The sequence below is a fragment of the Chanodichthys erythropterus genome, chromosome 16, assembly GCF_024489055.1.
Source record: "Chanodichthys erythropterus isolate Z2021 chromosome 16, ASM2448905v1, whole genome shotgun sequence".
NCBI lineage: Eukaryota > Metazoa > Chordata > Actinopteri > Cypriniformes > Xenocyprididae > Chanodichthys > Chanodichthys erythropterus.
In genome coordinates this window covers 4,890,830-4,908,786 of record NC_090236.1, presented here as the reverse complement: position 1 = coordinate 4,908,786, position 17,957 = coordinate 4,890,830, and the positions used below count along the sequence as shown (strand labels likewise).

The window sequence follows — 17,957 nt, the reverse complement described above, 5'->3', positions numbered from 1 at the left end:
CTGAAGGTGAGGAAATAATGACAGAATTTCCATTATTAGGTGAACTGTTCCTTCTAAAGCCTGTAATGTAGACTAACAATTTTATAAAAAAAAAAAAAAAAAAAAAAGCACAGATGTGTACACCCTCCCTCCCCCAAAACACTTGAGTACTCACTTGATTCATCTTTCATATACTTGTGTAGACAAAATGACCAAAATGCCCCTTCCTAGGTGTGTGGGTGGAACAGCTTGAATGTGTCACTTCATAATAATGTAGGTTGTGTTTGTGTGTGTGAAAAAGATAGAGATGTATATTGAGATCTCCTGTGCAGTATCACAGAAGCACGTTGAGTAGCATCTGCTGTCGGCTTTGACTGTAATGCAGGATTTAACCAGGCACATCTCACGGCAAAGCCTCTGATTATCCAGAAACACAATCTGACACCACACCTTCCCTCCAGCAAACATTCGCTTCAGTTATTTCATTATTTCGCTATGTGAAATCCTCTTTAATACTCTTCCGAGATACTTATTTTTTGGTAGTGTTCAGTGAGCACACACAGACTCACACGCACGCACGCTCGCGCACATTTTTTTGATCGTTTCTCTTTGTTCCTTCTCTTGCTTCACATCTCGTGCTTCCACTCATGTGGTCCTCATCCATCCATCCATCCATCCATCCACTCATCCATCCACCCATCCATTCATCCCTTCATCCTCTTGAGAAGAAGCCGGAGTGAACGCTGCAGGTATTGTCACCTCTCTCTCTCTCTAACTTTCTCTCTTTTTCTTTCTTTTCCTCCTTTTTTCTTTCAGTATTGCCCTGTCTTTCTTTTGTGGATATTTGAATGAATCTCTGTCTCTCTTTTACTCCTCTATCTCGCTTTCATCAGCCTGTTTGTCTCAATTTATGATGGATTTTTTTTTTTTGCTACAACTCTCTGTTGAATTGCTCTATCATTATGAACATAGTTAATGGTGCAGGAACGTTGTTCATGAAGGCAAAACATTTGATATTACATGGAAAACTATTAATATCAGTGCAAATTTGTTGGTTCATTGAAAGCTTAGAACTGAATTAGGCTCACGCTAAAAACTGCATTTTCAACCAATTTGAAATCCATCTCGCTTTTGAAGAACGAATGAGATTTATGATTGATGCGAACTCAGTTTTTGCTAGGTCCAGCCATCTGTAGTCTGGTGGAAGAAGCAAAACTAATTCAAAGCATCAGCAGTGAATCAGTTGAACCTGCATGCATCTTCCCATGTCATCAATCTGGACATTTTCAGACCCTGACTGATAAGAAATGCCGATTTATGTCACTTTGCACGCTGCAAGTTCGAATCTGCCCCACTTTGTGCTAATTTAAACCGTAGTACATTTGCATCATCAACATCAGTGCATCACGCAGAGACCCTCCTCCAGGGGGGACTACAATCTCTATTCAAAAATGTGCAACACCGTGGGAACCCAACAGGAGGCCAGAGGCTGATCTATTTGTATGGATATCAAAGGAGATGACTTAATGCCCCGAATAAACTATTTTTGTGTCAAATCAAACTGTTTATCACATAATAAATAGATTGCCTTGCTGCTAATCTTCAACGTGTTTGCCATAACAGTTTAGAGAAAGCTATATTTGGAGTTTGCCACAAAAAATGAGCAATTTATAAGAGGTTTAATGGTGCATTCAAGTCATGTCGGGAAGATCGTACTTGCAAGCTGAATGCACACGAATGCCACCAAAATGTCGTAAATACGAGTGGGAAGCTCAAAATTTTCTGTAAGCCCCGATCTGTAGAAGTTTTTTTTTTTTTTTTTACAAGATACATGTGATCAAAATCGACCTTTTTTCCAGACTAAATGTGAGTGTTGTTAAAAATACTGACTTTTCAGTAAATATTGATACTGAAATATCTGAAATGCTTCGATACTCATTTTTCAGAAGAATAGATACACAATACCAGCTGTACTCACTCATTTCATTTGTTCTGGATGAATATTGTTGGTTTTACATGGCTTGAATTTTGGCGTGGGATTGCGCGTATTGCGCATAATTTTACTAATTTCTGCAGATTTTGTGCTCACACCCAAAGTGTGCACACATAAAGCCACTTCTGAGTACTAAATTGAGTTCTTTTTGCTGCATATTGAGCTTAAACAGTCAAATACACGCAAAATAATGTCAAAATGCCAGTCTTGGTGAGTAGTGACTGATAACACAGTTATGTTTTAAGTGAACATAAACAGTTGAGAAAGAAAACACATGTTTAATGTATAATGGATACATGTGTCAGGTTTTAAAGTAACAGCATGGTATTTTCCCTATTGATGTCAAAATTGTGGCCAGTAAAAATGCTGAGTGGCTAGTAACTTCCACTAGCTACAGTGGCTGGTGAGCAAAAACGTTCATGTCAAGATTATAGCTAGCTACACTCTAAAAAATGCTGGGTTAAAAACAACCCAAGTTGGGTTGAAAATGGACAAACCCAGCAATTGGGTTGTTTTAACCCAGCGGTAGGGTTAAATGTTTGCCCAACCTGCTGGGTAGTTTTATTTAACTCAACTATTGTTTAAAAATTACTGTATTGCTTAATTAAAATGAACCCAAAGTATGTTAAAAATGAACATTTATTAATGTTCAATGAATAATTATTAAACAATAAACATTTATTAAATTGCTTATTCATAAAATTATATTAATAAACTATTAAATTTATATTAATAAAATATTAAAGCTTATTAATAAACATTCACCTTTTGTCTATTATTGTTGTCTCTAATTGCATCTGGTTTTTAATTTACCAACTATTTTGGGTTCATTTTAAGCTAGCCATATAGCAATTTTTAAACAATAGTTGGTTTAAATAAAACTACCCAGCAGGTTGGGCAAACATTTAACCCAATCGCTGGGTTTGTCCATTTTCAACCCAACTTGGGTTGTTTTTAACCCAGCATTTTGTGTAATGACTTGGGATGAGGAGGCACCGCATACTGAAAAATGTTGTTGCAAAGTACTTATATAGTCAGTAGAATGTCAAATTAAAGTGTTAGAAGATATTAAGCAGACAGTCTACTAATACTATAATGAGAGTTTGTTGTCATGTAGTTGCAAAGTTACTTATAATTAGCAGATTGTTTTAAGTGGACCATTAAGTGGACCATCGAAATAAAGTGTTAACCAGTTTTTATTAACATTGACATTTTACTGTCTAAACTAATGAACTAATGCATTGCAAAAAAAGGCGAAGAATGCAAGATTCTTGCCAAAGTCAGTTTCTAGTAAGAAATAAACGCCTATTTAAGTCCATGATCCCTGTAAAAGACATTATCTCTTTTCTCCTTTCCTGTACTCTTTCAGTGTTTTTTTTTCCTATTATCTCTTTCTCTCTCCCTCATCTGTTTCTTTTTTTCTCTCTCTGTCGCTCTCAGGGCATCTTGTTGTGTCACTCAGCACTCACTCAGTTCGTCCTCCTTCATCCTCTGTGCTCTCATCTATCGCCCTCATTTTTTTTCTTCTTTTCCTAAAGCGTGCAAGCGTCAGGGTGACTGTTAACTTGTCTTGTTTTGATGGAGTATTGTTTGAGATGGAGACAGAGATCGTGCAGTGGGTGGAGTGATGGATGTCGTTCACGCTCTCTGAGTCCAGGCAAAGTCACTGAAGCTTATGATAGACTCTTTGCTGAAATCTTGCTTTTGATTATTCATGTGTTTCCTTTCAAACAGAGAGGTCAGTGGCTCTTGGGGCTTCACGGTAGATGGAAAATGACACTGTAGTAACTTGCCAGCCCATTACAAATTCTCTACACATTATATTGCACATTTTTTTCATACATTACCATTTTAAAGTTTGGGGTCAGAATTTTTTTTTTTTTACAGAAATTAAAATTATTCAGCAAGGGCGCATTAAATTGATCAAAAGTAACATCAAAGACATTTATAATGTTATCATTAAGATTTCCATTTCAAATAAATTCTGTTCTTTTGAACTTTTTATTCATGAATGAATCCTGAAAATCACGGATTCCATAAAAATGTGAAACAGCACACTTGTTTCAACATTGATTATAATTAATTGAGCAGCAAATCAGCTGATCAGAATGATTTCTGAAGCTGAAAATTCAGCTTTGCCATCACAGGAATACATTTTATATTTTAAAATATATTAAAATAGAAAGCAGTTATTTTAAAGCGATTTTTTCCTCTTTGTCGCCATCTCTTGTTTGAAACCTGCAATTGCAGTCATATGCGGAACAGTTATCTGTACGTGCGTTGTGCCTCGGCACAGCTCGTCAGCGCGGATGAATCTAATGTTTGCTGTCAGTCACCGCTCCGGTGTGGATACTGTATTTCAGAATCACAGATTTTACGTCTTGAAAGTATGACCAGTATAAGAATTTTCACAATAAAAATTTCATCTGAACAAGTAACATTTCTGCCACTTTTGTTCTGACCAACTGAGGAAAAAAGCATTAGGCCTACAATAAATCACGCTGCCAATGATGATTAAATCTAACAATCGCTTAGCTCGGATCACGTCAAACCGTGCAAATTATTATTACTGTTATACTTTGCTCTCAAATTGTAAATGTTAACAACATCAGCATTGCGTGACTGTGCATTTAGTGTGTATTAGAGCAAAGTCCCTTTAAGACAAGTCATTTCACTCTGCGGCCATCTTTGAAACGCCTCTCGGGCATCCTGGGCATCATGCAGCTCCAATCTCTTTGAATGGGGAAACATCAGATTCTCCAAAACTGTTCGTCAACCTTACGATTAAATTTCATATTTGAAATCACCAATGAAATCTAACAACATCCGACTCATAAATTTCGTTTCTAAATGCTCGAATCATGACAAAAAACTGTATTTTTTTCAGGCTGGATCAAGCTAATGCGCATGCGCAGACCTTAATGCGCATGCACAGACCTAAATGCGCGTCTGTTCGGAGGCGCGCGTCTGACTGTTTCTATAGAAACCGGTGATTCTAACTGCTGCTGAAGTGACGCGATGACTTTACAAGTCGGCGATTGGCTCTTGGCTTTAGAAGGCGGGACTTATTCCGCCATATTGCACGTTACACTTTCTCCCATTCAAAACAATACGAGTGACACATCTTGTGTTATTCTATAGTCTTTGATCAGAGTTACCTGTAGATTTCAATTTCTGTAGCCACTCCACAGACCAGAGTCTTTTGCTTTTTGACTACAGGTGAATCTCCAGTTGTCACTGATGATTGTCATTTAAATCTTTCTGGATTAGAATCTGCCATCAAAATGATAAGTTTAATTATTTCAGCTGCTGTGAGAAAAGGCTATAAATGATCCGCTACCAGCTGCGTCCTCACATGATAAAACCGATTAGCCTGGACTCCTTCCTTTCTGTTTACGGACGTAATGTAACGACGCACAGACAAATTGCTGCATGCTTGAGTTTCCTGCAGAAATCCACCATGTTGCTCTTATTATAAAACATTATTACAAGCTTACCTTTGTGAATCAAGCTAAGATAATGAGATAGTTTTGAACACTGGCTGGTTATGTACTTGCTCAAAAATAGATTTTGGATCATTTTTAACCCAAAAAAGTTACGGACTGCAGCTTTAAATTGTAATACTCTTTTTTTGATCAAATAAATGCAATATTGGTGAGACTTCTTTAAAGTCTTTTGCTCACCAAACTTTTGAAAGGTAGTGTCTAATGTGAAATAACAGGAAATTGGACTTGTGCTTCATTTCTGTGTATTTGAATGGGGAAAATCTGTCAATGAATGTCAGCTCGTGTGAGAAATTTTAGTTCAGATTGCTAGTAAATGTCAAGGACTCTATTAAAGAGGAGAAATCGCTTGAAATTGTTACTTAAGATAAACGTTATTGTGCATTAGAGCTGATCAAAAGAATCACAGATGCACTGTGACTCTTTCTCAAGAGAATCTGCAGTTGGAAAAAAATTTATAGTAATATAATTTCATGTGCAGTATTATCAGAGGAGTTGTATTTTTGTCACTAGGGTTGTTGTGAATAATCAGGCTTCACTTTCTTTCAAGTATGCAAACTTTTCTCAAAACCAGATGAAAATTTGCATCAACCTGAATAGTTTTAGCACAAATTTCCACCAGTAATTCAAGTCGTTTTGTTGCATTTAAATTGAAGTATTCTAAGAACATAATTTTTAAAATTCCTATTCCACATTTCCATCCATTGAACAGCCTCTATATAACTCAAAAAAAGGACAAAGTGAATCACTAGGTCTTTTGTTATATTTCAAAATATGTGCAGCTTTATGCCATTGCTTAGAGGACCGTTTTGTAGGCATTGTGGCTTCCTGAATCAAAATCAAATTGTGAAGATCCCAACGTTACCGTACATGCATGACCTCTGCTGTGTTTGTAAAGACGAGGTAGGGACAAATGAGTATTGTATGTTTTTCAGTCTTTTGAGTCTCTCACAAATTCTTCTGTGATTTCGCCTGGTCTGTATTGTTAAGACATATGTTGTCATTCTGAATGTCCTCTCTGCACGGCATTGACTATCTACCTGTCTCTGTTCGTTTCTCAGACCCCACAGCGATGTCCACCTCTTCAGGAGTAGACCATGCTGTGATTGGTGGAGTGGTTGCTGTCATTGTCTTCATCATGCTTTGTCTCCTCATCGTCCTCGGCAGATACCTCATCAGACACAAAGGTACTGCACACTCTCACACCACCCCAATCAGACAAAGAAATCCCTTGCTCTCTTTCACACACATGCACAGATCTAATCAGACACAAAGAGATCGTGCACACACACACACACACACACCTGGAGTGTCTGAAGGGATTATAACCTTCAGGGACTGTGGTCAAGTTCTTGACAGAGGGCCTGGCAGCATCCTGCCACATCAGCAGCTTTTTTAAAAAAAGAAAAATAATGATTTTGTCTTGAATTTAAGCATCTAGGCACTTCACCCAAGATCTCATTGTTGACTGGGATATTATACTTGTAAATGAACCATGTGTCTCACTGAAACGGTGCTCCTAGATGTTTTTTTTTTATTTTATGAAAATGAATAAATAGCATCTGAGTGCATGAACACAGAATAAGAGAACAAAGTATGGGCATATACTTGGTTGCATTTCCTTGGTATAATAAATGCATATCAATTGCTCAATATCAATTCAATATCAATATCTAACAGTAATTAAATAAGTTCACCCCCTTTGAAAAGTATTTTTTACAACTTTTGCATTTTAAACAATATCTCAATGAACACAAAAACAATTTCCAAAATGTTGACAAGACTAAGTTTTATATAATCTGTTTAACTTATAACATGAAAGTAAGGTTAATTATATAAATTAGAAAACAAAATTCAGTTTTACTCAAATTAGGGTGTTGCAAAACTGAGTACACAGACATCAAGGCACGTCCGAATCCAATGTTAGCTTCACTTCCTGTCTCATGAGATACCTTCATCTGATTTATAGATGTATCCTTAGCTGCCTTTGATATCCCACAATGCTTTCCATTCTGTGACAGTTGAGCTAGAAAAATAAAGATGGCGTCCGAAAGTTGCGTTTGCTGCTCAGTTTGTGTATTAATGTACGATTTTGATCAACATATTTCAATTTTGATATCATTTCTATCGAGAAATTACTACTGTAGTAATTAAATATTTGTTTAGTTCTCACCAAAGCACGCGCTATATTGTTGTAGATCATTAAACTGTAACACTGCATCAGAAGTCTGTCCGAAATCAATTTCGTGAGGTACCTTCATGCACAAACGCTGCCGTACAAGTCATTCTCTTATAAGATAGCGAGGCAGCAAGACAGCTACCTAGGTTTTCGGATGCAGCCTTAGACTACAAATGTCTAATTTAACAAGAATTCAACCACAGGTGAGTCTAATTATTCATTACACAGGTGTCCAGCAGACAGTTGACTATAAAAGTGTGTTAAAACCCCTTCCCATTTCATGCTGTCAGCAATGGCACCACATGGAAGAGAAATGTCACAAGACCTGAGAAAGAAAATCATTTCTTTACACCAGAAAGGTGAAGGCTACAAGAAGATCAGCAAAGCTTTACTTATCAGTCAGAATAATGTAGAAAAAGTGGTACAAAAATTTTAAAAAGATGGAACTGCAACCATCTCACAGAGACGTCCAGGTCGTCCACGGAAGTTAACACCTCGACAGGAGCATCTTCTGATGAGAAGGGTTGAAGAAAATCAGCATGCAAGTTCACTGCAGTTATCTAAAGAAGTAGAAAGCCAAACTTTGGTGACTATTTCCCGTGACACAATACGGCGTACACTGCAGAGTAATGGCATGCATGGGTCCATGAAAGAAGACTTTCCTAAATCCCAGGCACAAAAAACCCCACCTAGAGTTTGCCAGGGCCCATGCTGACAGAGATGAAGACTACTGGGACTCTATACTCTGGAGTGATGAGACCAAGATAAATGTTTTTGAAACAAATGGCTTCAAAACTGGCGTCGCAAAGGTGAAGAATACAAAGAAAAATGCATGGTGCCTACAGTGAAACATGGTGGTGTCAGTGTCCTCATGTGGGGCTGCATGAGTGCTGCTGGTGTCGGGAGCTGCGTTTCATTGATGGCATCATGAATTCACAGATGTACTGCTCTATACTGAAAGAGAAGATGCTACCATCACTCTGTGCCCTTGGTCGTCGTGCACTTTTCCAACATGACAATGATCCTAAACACACATCAAGAACAGGTTGAAAGTGATTCAGTGGCTCCTGATCTGAACCCAGTTGAACACCTATGGGGAATTCTGAAGAGACAAGTTGAGGATCACTCTCCATCCAGCATCCAGTCTCTAAAAGAGGTCATTCTTGAAGAATGGAAAAATATAGATGTTGCAAAATGTCGCCAACTTGTTCATTCTATGCCTAGAAAACTTGGTGCTGTCAATTAAAAATCATGGAGGCCATACAAAGTACTAGATGTAGTAGTTTTTGTTGTGGGGTGTACTCATTTTTGCATCACCCTAATTTGAGAACTGAAAAATGTGTAATCTAAGTTATATTATTAACCTTACTTTCATGTTATAAGTTAAAGTTATAAGTTAAAGATTTTGGAAATTGTTTTTGTGTTCATTGAAATATCATTTAAAATGTTACTTTTCAAAGGGGGTGTACTCATTTACACTGAGCACAAGAAATTGTGATACTTCACTTTTTTTTTTTTCCTTGAAGCTACACTATGTAACTTTTGGCCCTCAAACGGTTAAAAGAAAACTGCATGCATTTTGCCGAAGAACATGTTTTGGTTGTGTTTCGACTCTGCGTGACCTTGCGGATGAATATGACATTTCACAATAGATAATGCTTTACTATGAACTCTTACAGAACTACATGTGGCAGTTCATCTTTTCAATAAAATACCTTACTCATCTGAGTAAACACCATCTCTGCGTCGCTTTTACATTTCATATCCCTCAGTATTCGCCATCTCCAAAAAGCCAAGCCAATGTTGATTCTTGTTTTATTACAAGCTCTGTCACATTCTTTTCTGCGTTTTTTTTTTAAAACGGGTGATTCCCCAGAGGTTTGAGATTTAGCGTGCTCCATGTCAACCTTTTTCTCGCTTGTTGTGAGAACTAACCTATGCCACTCACACCACCAGACATGCATCAAAGTAGCAAGAGCAACTTTTCTCTATTTTCGTATATGACGAGACACACAAGAGCAAGTGATGTATGTACGCAATTTCCTGCGAAAACCATCCTGTCAGGTCTAAAATATAATCAGGGTAGACAAAAACACATTTTGGAAGTAGGATTGATGATGTATTAACCTTATTTAAATGTTGTTAGTTTTGAACAAAAAAAGTTACTTGAAGTTTTAGGTTTCTTGCAGTAAATACATAACCATTTTTTCTCTCTCTGACCTTTAGAATTGTATTTGACCTTTATTTTAATGACCTTTACTATGTCTAACTGTGTAGCTGGAAGTATGTTAATGTGCTTATATAGTGTTGAGGAATGTTACTTTTAAAGTAACATTTACATTATTGTGTTACAACTAATAAAATGTAACTTTATGTTGCATCATTCCTTTTAATGGTAAGTAACACATTGTTGTAGGTACTTTTGCATTGAAAATTGTGTGAGTACATCTCTAACTTTTACATGTGGCATAAATGTATTAACATGGGAATTACATTCACAGGAATAAAAGTATTGCATGTTAAAATGTTACATTGTTGACAAAATGTCACCATTTATGTTTATTCTTGTTCCCAGCCAACAAAAAAGACAGGTGCTGATTTTCATTGTAACAGCAAAGTTGAATGCATTAAGTTTAATTAAAAAAAAATACTCAAATGTAATTGATTGTGACATTACTTTTTACGTTACACCCTAATGCTGCATTCACACTTTGTTGCTGCATGTCGCCAGTGGCTGGCAGTGAGGTCGCTAGTGAGCATTCCCACTACTGGTTGGCTAGTAATGTTTATGAATGACATTCACGGATGTTATTGCATGTTGTAGACAACGAATCAGTTTTCTTGCCACTAAAAACAAACATTTAAGAGGGTAAAAATCTGAGTTCACGAGACCATTCAAGCTTGGAGCACCGTAATTTACCACTGTATGTACACAGAGATATATCAAAAATTGCTGACCGCTAAAGTAACTTCTCGATCTTGCCGTCGACACTCTCCACTACAGGATGTAGTGACGGATTATGTGAGCTCCACTGACCTCACTCCTATTGGTTGTCGCTCTAACAAAAGTAGCTCTTTATTTGCATAAAGTTAAACATATATCAACTTTGTCAAGGTGCTGGACATGCCTATATTCTGTCACTTGTTTCACTGGAAATCGCTCTCTATTGAAATGAATGAGATTGTGTCGCTGCGTGTAGTGTAGTGTGAACGCAGCTTAACTCTAGTTCCGGTAGCTCTGACATCAAAACTGTGACTCACCATTGTTATAGTTTAGTTGGACTGGGGAAAAAGTTCTGAAAGTTTGATGTCTGCATAGCAGCCTACATTGGTTTCTTTTTTCTTTTTTTTTTCAAAAGAGCAAGAACAATTCTGTCCCATCTTATATCTTAAAAAAAGCTATTTTGCAGAGTGCAAGAAGCAAGTGACAAAGACTGACAGACTGTGTGAGTGTGTGTGCACAGAGGGACACTGTAAACCGATCATCACAGCCGAGCTGCCGCTTTTCCTCTGTATCTATCCATGACTTAACAACGTACATCTCTAGAAAAGCTGTCAGAAACTATACATCTGGGAAAAACAGCCTGTTTTCAGAGCCAGGAAAAAAATGCTGAACAAGGATTAAATGCAGCTGTGCATTGAAAGATCATATGTACACTTTGGTGAGGTATTAATGTAAAGAATTTCGGTTATGCATTAAGTGGATGTAAACAGATGAGACAGATGAAAAAAAAAAAAATCAGGTATGTACAGTAGTGGCCAAAAATTATGTCCAGAGGAAATATTTGTTTTTAATGACCCTACAAGTTTGATAAACATACTTTTTAAGTATATTATAAATATATTTAAAAAATATTAAAATATTAGGGAAGAAGAAAACATTATCTGACAAAATTATTTGTCAAAAAAGGCAAACTACCTATACAGCTACAGGTTTTATTTCTATGTACAAAACATGCATTGAAAAAATAAAGGCTCACAGGAAAAGCATACATTGACTACAACATAATCAGTTATTAATATTTTGTTGGTTCTTTCTTGTTTGTGCATGTGTTCATAATTTCTTTATATGACAGCCTGACTAAAAATTATATCTGCAATTTGGCAATTTTCATTGCATTATCACAAATAAAACAATTGACTCCAAGCACAACTACGCAATATGCTTACAAAATCTTAAACAAATTCTTCGTAATATTCGATCAAATAAAACATGTAGATGTCATTTTTTTCTTAGGCCACACATCTCTTTTGGCCACTAATATAACATCAAAATATTAGATCTTGATGTGTAAATGCTACGTGTCAATCTCATTTTTTCAAAATTTCTTCCTTTCTTACTGTAGGCTATACTAAAATAATTTTTAATAAAATAATATATAAAAAATAAGTAAAATAAAAAAATATATATACAGTAAAGTCCAAAAGTTTGGAACCACTAAGATTTTTAATGTTTTTAAAAGAAGTTTCATCTGCTCACCAAGGCTACATTTATTTAATTAAAAATACAGTAAAAACAGTAATATTGTGAAATATTATTACAATTTAAAATAACTGTGTACTATTTAAATATATTTGACAAAAGTAATTTATTCCTGTGATGCAAAGCTGAATTTTCAGCATCATTACTCCAGTCTTCAGTATCACATGATCCTTCAGAAATCATTCTAATATGCTGATTTGCTGCTCAAGAAACATTGATTATTTTCACTGTTGAAAACAGTTGTGTACTTTTTTTTTCAGGATTCCTTGATGAATAGAAAGTTCAAAAGAACAGCATTTATCTGAAATACAAAGCTTTTGTAACATTTTTAATGCTCCCCAAGACTACAAAAATACAATAAAAACTATAATATTATGAAATATTATTAAAATTCAAAATATCTTTGTTTTCTTAATATATTATTAAATGTAATTTAATCTTTTGATGGCAAAACTGACTTTTCACCATCATCACTCCAGTCTTCAGTGTCACATGATCCTTCAGAAATCATTTTAAATACTGATTTTTTTTTATTGCTGATTAATTATCAATGTTGATTGTTGTTTGTGGCTTAATATTTGTGTGGAAACTGTGATAAAAGGCTCTTTGATGAATAGAAAGTTCAAAAGAACAGAATTTATCGAAATAGAATTTTTTGTAACATTACAAATTCTATTTATTTCTTTTAAAAAAGCATTCTTACTAAGCCACAAACCTTTCAACAGTAGCGTTTATACATATTCAACTAACTTAAAGGGTTCGTTCACCCAAAAATGAAAATTCTGTAACTAATCACTCACCCACATGCCGTTCCACACCCGTAAGACCTTCGTTCATCTTCGGAACAAAAATTAAGATATTTTTGATGAAAAGCCTGATGAGCCTTTGATGAGGCCTGCATTGCCAGCAAGGCAATTAACACTTTCAGATGCCCAGAAAGCTACTAAAGACATATTTAAAACAGTTCATGTGTCTACAGTGGTTCAACCTTAATGTTATGAGATTTCAAAACGCTGCTTCGAAGCTTTACGAATCTTTTGCTTCGAATTAGTGGTTCGGAGCGCCAAAGTCATGTGATATTCGTAAACAAGGCTTCGTTACGTCATAAGTGTTTCAAAATTTCAATAGTTCACATAACTTGGGCAGTTTGATATGCGATCTGAATCACTGACTCAAAACAAAAGATTTGTAAAGCTTCAAAGCTGTGTTTAAAGTTGCCCACTAGATATTAATTAAAAGTCATTTTTTTGTTTTTGGCACACAAAAAAGTATTGTCATCGCTTTATAATATTAAGGTTGAACCACTGTAGTCACATGGACTGTTTTAAATATGTCTTTAGTAGCTTTCTGGGCATCTGAAAGTGTTAATTATCTTGCTGGCAATGGAGGCCTCACTGAGCCAATGGATTTTAGCAATAATATATTAATTTGTGTTCTGAAGATGAACGAAGGTCTTAAAGGTGTGGAACGACATGAGGGTGAGTAATTAAAGACAGAATTTAAATTTTTGTGTGAAATAACCCTTTAAAACCATCAATATACATAATAAAAACTGACAAAAATTATAATATATAATACTATATAATGAAATAATGTAATATTTAAAAATTAAATAAAATAAGAATTGCAAAAACAAAGAAAACAGTTACAGTTTCTGCCTCTCTCTCTCTCTCTCTCTCTCAGGTACGTACCTGACTCATGAGGCGAAAGGTTCTGACGACGCTCCAGATGCAGACACGGCCATCATTAACGCTGAGGGGGGCCACTCTGGGGTGGATGACAAGAAAGAGTACTTCATCTAGAGATCCATCCCTCCGTACCCTCTTCCTTCACACGCTTCAGTTCACTCAGCCTGATGGGGAAAACAGCGATGGCAGAAGAGAGAGGAAATATGTGAGGAAAAAAACAAAACAAAACAAAAAGTGTTGACCTGTTGGAACTGAAGGACCTCAAATAAGCTTCGACACACAGGACAGGGAAGTGAGAGTTATGCACTGGCGCGTGGGCTCATTTTCACACACATACACACACGCACACACACACTCTTTCTTCATTATCACAATACGACACATGAGCAAACACAAATAATGAGACATAAACAATAAAAAGAGATACACAAAGGCAATATGACAGTGACCACACTTCCCTCGTCTCCCATGATTCCTTTCAAACGGTCCAGATATGTTGCACAGTGACATGTGCATGCATGAACTTTCAGGACACACGGTCTGCTCCCAAAACCATTGAAAGACACAGACTCATAACTGGCACGCATGCAAAAACACATCAAACGAAAAGGTCTTAAACTGAAGACGAAATTGAATCAAACCATGCAACCCTGCAATATCACTAACAGACACACTCATATTCATAACCCTAATGTTATGCTACATCAAGCACACACACACACACATAGGCAGAATAACCAGGCAAAAACAGCAGCCCCTGCAATCATTGTGTGGGACCCCTGATATAAATTTATAAATACATATATATATGATTATATAGCATCATTTTTACCCAGTGTGCTGTAAATATATCCTCCATCTCTCTCTCTTTATCTCTCTCTCTCTAACCTCACCGTCTGATATTGCAGTATATACTCTCTGAGCCTGCCTGGTTTTCTTACATGCGTGGAAATGCAGAGTTGATAAAAAAAAAAATCTGGACTATAGAAAAAAAAACATGGTGTTATGAAAACTTCAGTAATATTTGTATGAATTATGTTCTCTTCAAGTTTGATTTCTGGTGTTTACTGTTGGTGCAACAGTCTAGTGTCATTTCATCAACCTGGGAAGATTATTATTATTATTATTTTTATTATGAGGTCCTAAATGCATTACATTGATTATGCACTGATGTGTCATTGTATCAGGCCCAGTGATTAGCTCACTCACGCCACCTTCAGGAATGAATCTCCTCTGTTCTTCAGAAAAAGCAGGGTAACAAAAACTACTGCTCTCTTTCTTTCTCTCTTTCTCTCTGAATGATCACACTCCCACTCTCTTCCGATCCACAACTTTTTTTTCCTCCATCTGTTCTGGCCTTTGTCTTCCCCTCTTTTTACAGTCACAGAGCTAGATTATTTCCAGTATTATTCCTTGATTGTCAACCACCAGCTATGGTGACTTTTGAAGGGAGTTTGGGGGTTTAGTCGGTCGCATCATGCAATAAACTGAGGCAATTCTGTTTAATAATAAAAAAACGATTAATTGTTTAATTAAAAGCTGGCTAATTAAAGGTGATGTGTGTAATTTTTAGCATGTTAAATTCTCTATCCTATCCAATGTGAATGTGAGTAGACTACGAGTAAGCCAACCGTAGGTTGATTCCCTGTGACGCTATCAAAACTTTGCTCTGTTTGTTTGAGCATCCCGAACGCCGACATATAACTTTGGCTCAACCAATGGCATGCAGTCTGATTCAGTTCAGCGGTGCATAAATTACACACTTTACTTTTAAATGTATTGTGCTTAAATTTGTAAATGAGTTCTGCTTCACTGTGTATCCAACTAATTTTTCCCCAATCGGTGCTGATCTGGTAACAGTTTTGATTACAGAAAAAGGCCAGTTGTCATTTCTGTGTCAGTTAGGCCTTACTTTTCAATAGCTTTTTACATAGAGGAGAAGGTCGGAGCTGTGACTCGAGAATTGAGCATTTTTCAGTTCCATTCCCCTGGAATCTTCCCAACATTTCATGGCAAATGGTCGAAAATAAAGTAATATTTAGGTTGAGAACACGATTTTCTCTCTAAACTTGAGAAACTGGGACCAAGAGGCAGGCGTAGAAAAACCTGAGAAAAAAAAAAAACATCACAATTCAGAATAAAACATACTTCTGTTTAATTTTCAATTCAACCTTATTTGTATAGCACTTCTCACATTACAGATCGTTTTAATGGAGCTTTATAGAAAATGCACGTTTCAATAATACAATGAAATTTGGCTCCAGCAAACAGGGAATCTTGCATTAAATCTGCCACATAGGTGGAAATTCTGAAGTTTAGGCATGTTTTTTGTTAACGTGGGATGACAGGGTCATTCATTTAACGCATATGTAGGTCACAATGAAGTGGCAACTGACCAATTACAGCCCGTCCTCCGCTTTCTAATTCCCTCACATACCTCATTAATGACTGCAGACAATGAGTTTCTGAGATAAGCAGTTACAATCGACCGCCGCAAGATGGCGATAATGCATTTCGTTCCCCCACACATCTTCATCTCTCTCTCTTTCTCTCTGTCCTGTACAAGCAGTAGAACTTCCAGTTAGTTATCAGTCAGCTCAGTGCTTAATTTTAAATTATGTTGTTTACTTTTATTCTGCTGTAGATGTGCATATTGTTGTTTGTAATTTTATGTTCCATTTTTTTTAATCATTTTCATGACGACTAAATGTCTTAGACTTGAAGGTGTAGGTGAACATGTAGTTTCCATGACTTTTGTTTTGTTTGAGAGTATGCCATTTTTTTATGATTTCATGTGATTAGTGTTGCCTTGAACAGTCTACACACTCAAGCGAGCACAGACAGCGGCACACGTTTATTGCGCGTGTCTGTGTTTATGTGCGTGGAAGATTTTCACACTGGCCCACCAAACAGATGATGGAAACACTATAAGTATTATTACAGTACATTCTGTTAGATTATTATTTTTTTTGTTTTGAATGATAAGTCTTCCTTTTGAATAAATATTCATATCATGTGGAGCTATTCTGTCATGTATGTTGATTTGTATTATGGCCGATGATGTCATCTGAATGGGACTCTGAGATCATCATCATTGTGGGTTCCGTTTGTTTTGATGGTCTGTTTAGACAGTATTTGCTTTTTGTTACAAAAAGAGATCCCTTGTTAACTTCAAAATAAATATACATTTGGGTTAACCTATAATTTCAGTGGTTATTATTGTTATTATTGAAATGTATTTTAACACTCAAGAATGATTTTATTGTTATTTACTATTATTTACATGAAAAGTGAAAATGTGCAGCTGTACTTTTATGGGTACAGCAGTTTGTCATTGGGGCAGTATCCGTAAAGGAACAATTTGTAACTTATCGTAGGTTATATTATTTCAATTTCAAGTCAATTTTTGTATCAGCATATAAATGGTATATATTTAAAAGTCTTGGCTCTAAAAAAAACCCCAAAAAAACGTTTTCGCTACTCTCAAAGAATATGATTGCTGGAAAAATATATATGTTTGTATAAGACATTGATGGAGCAACATATTTTGTGTGAAAAAAAAAAAAATAAAGTTGTTAATTTTGTTTAAAAATCTTATAAATGTATGAGGTGGTGAAGGGGGGCCTTTTTCCCCACACATGGGGTAAAAGGCGCACAGTATTTATACAAATACTTTAGCTAAAATAATATATTTTTAATAATGACTAAGTTAATACTTGTTCAAAAGAATAACTTTAGCAAAGTTTGTACTATTTTCTGTTTATTTCGATAAATAAAATAATTAATTTTTGTTCAGTAAATATACTGTCATTAAAATAGGCCTATGTGATATATATTTTTATATATAAAATAAAAAAAATGATTTAAAAAATACAGAAATAGAGAAACAAAATTATTTTAAAAAGTAAAGATTCTGAAAGCATTGGAGGAGATCCCATAATAGCCTATTTAATATAGATTTACAGTAGTTACAATAAATGAGATTTTATTATGATATGATTAATATATTTTAAAATATGACTTTCATTATAAATATGGGTATTAGCTCTAAGATGGATACCCAATTTGATATATGATATTTGCTATGTGAATCTAATCATGCCATGTCAAGAAATGGAAAAGTTAACCAGCT

The 17,957-nt window shown here is 35.7% G+C and overlaps 1 protein-coding gene across 2 annotated transcripts in view; it reads left to right on the top strand.

Moving 5' to 3' along the window:
• Positions 1-16,918, top strand: part of cadm3 (cell adhesion molecule 3) — a 78,781-nt gene extending 61,863 nt beyond the window's left edge. Inside the window, exons 9-11 of one of the 2 annotated variants that reach the window (XM_067362829.1) lie at positions 708-728; positions 6,537-6,662; positions 13,821-16,918. In XM_067362829.1, the coding sequence (XP_067218930.1) occupies positions 708-728; positions 6,537-6,662; positions 13,821-13,939 (266 nt within the window). In that variant the 3' untranslated portion in view covers positions 13,940-16,918. The remainder of the gene's footprint in view (positions 1-707; positions 729-6,536; positions 6,663-13,820) is intronic. The other variant, XM_067362830.1, reaches the window with a different exon arrangement.
• The last annotated feature ends 1,039 nt before the right edge of the window (positions 16,919-17,957 follow it).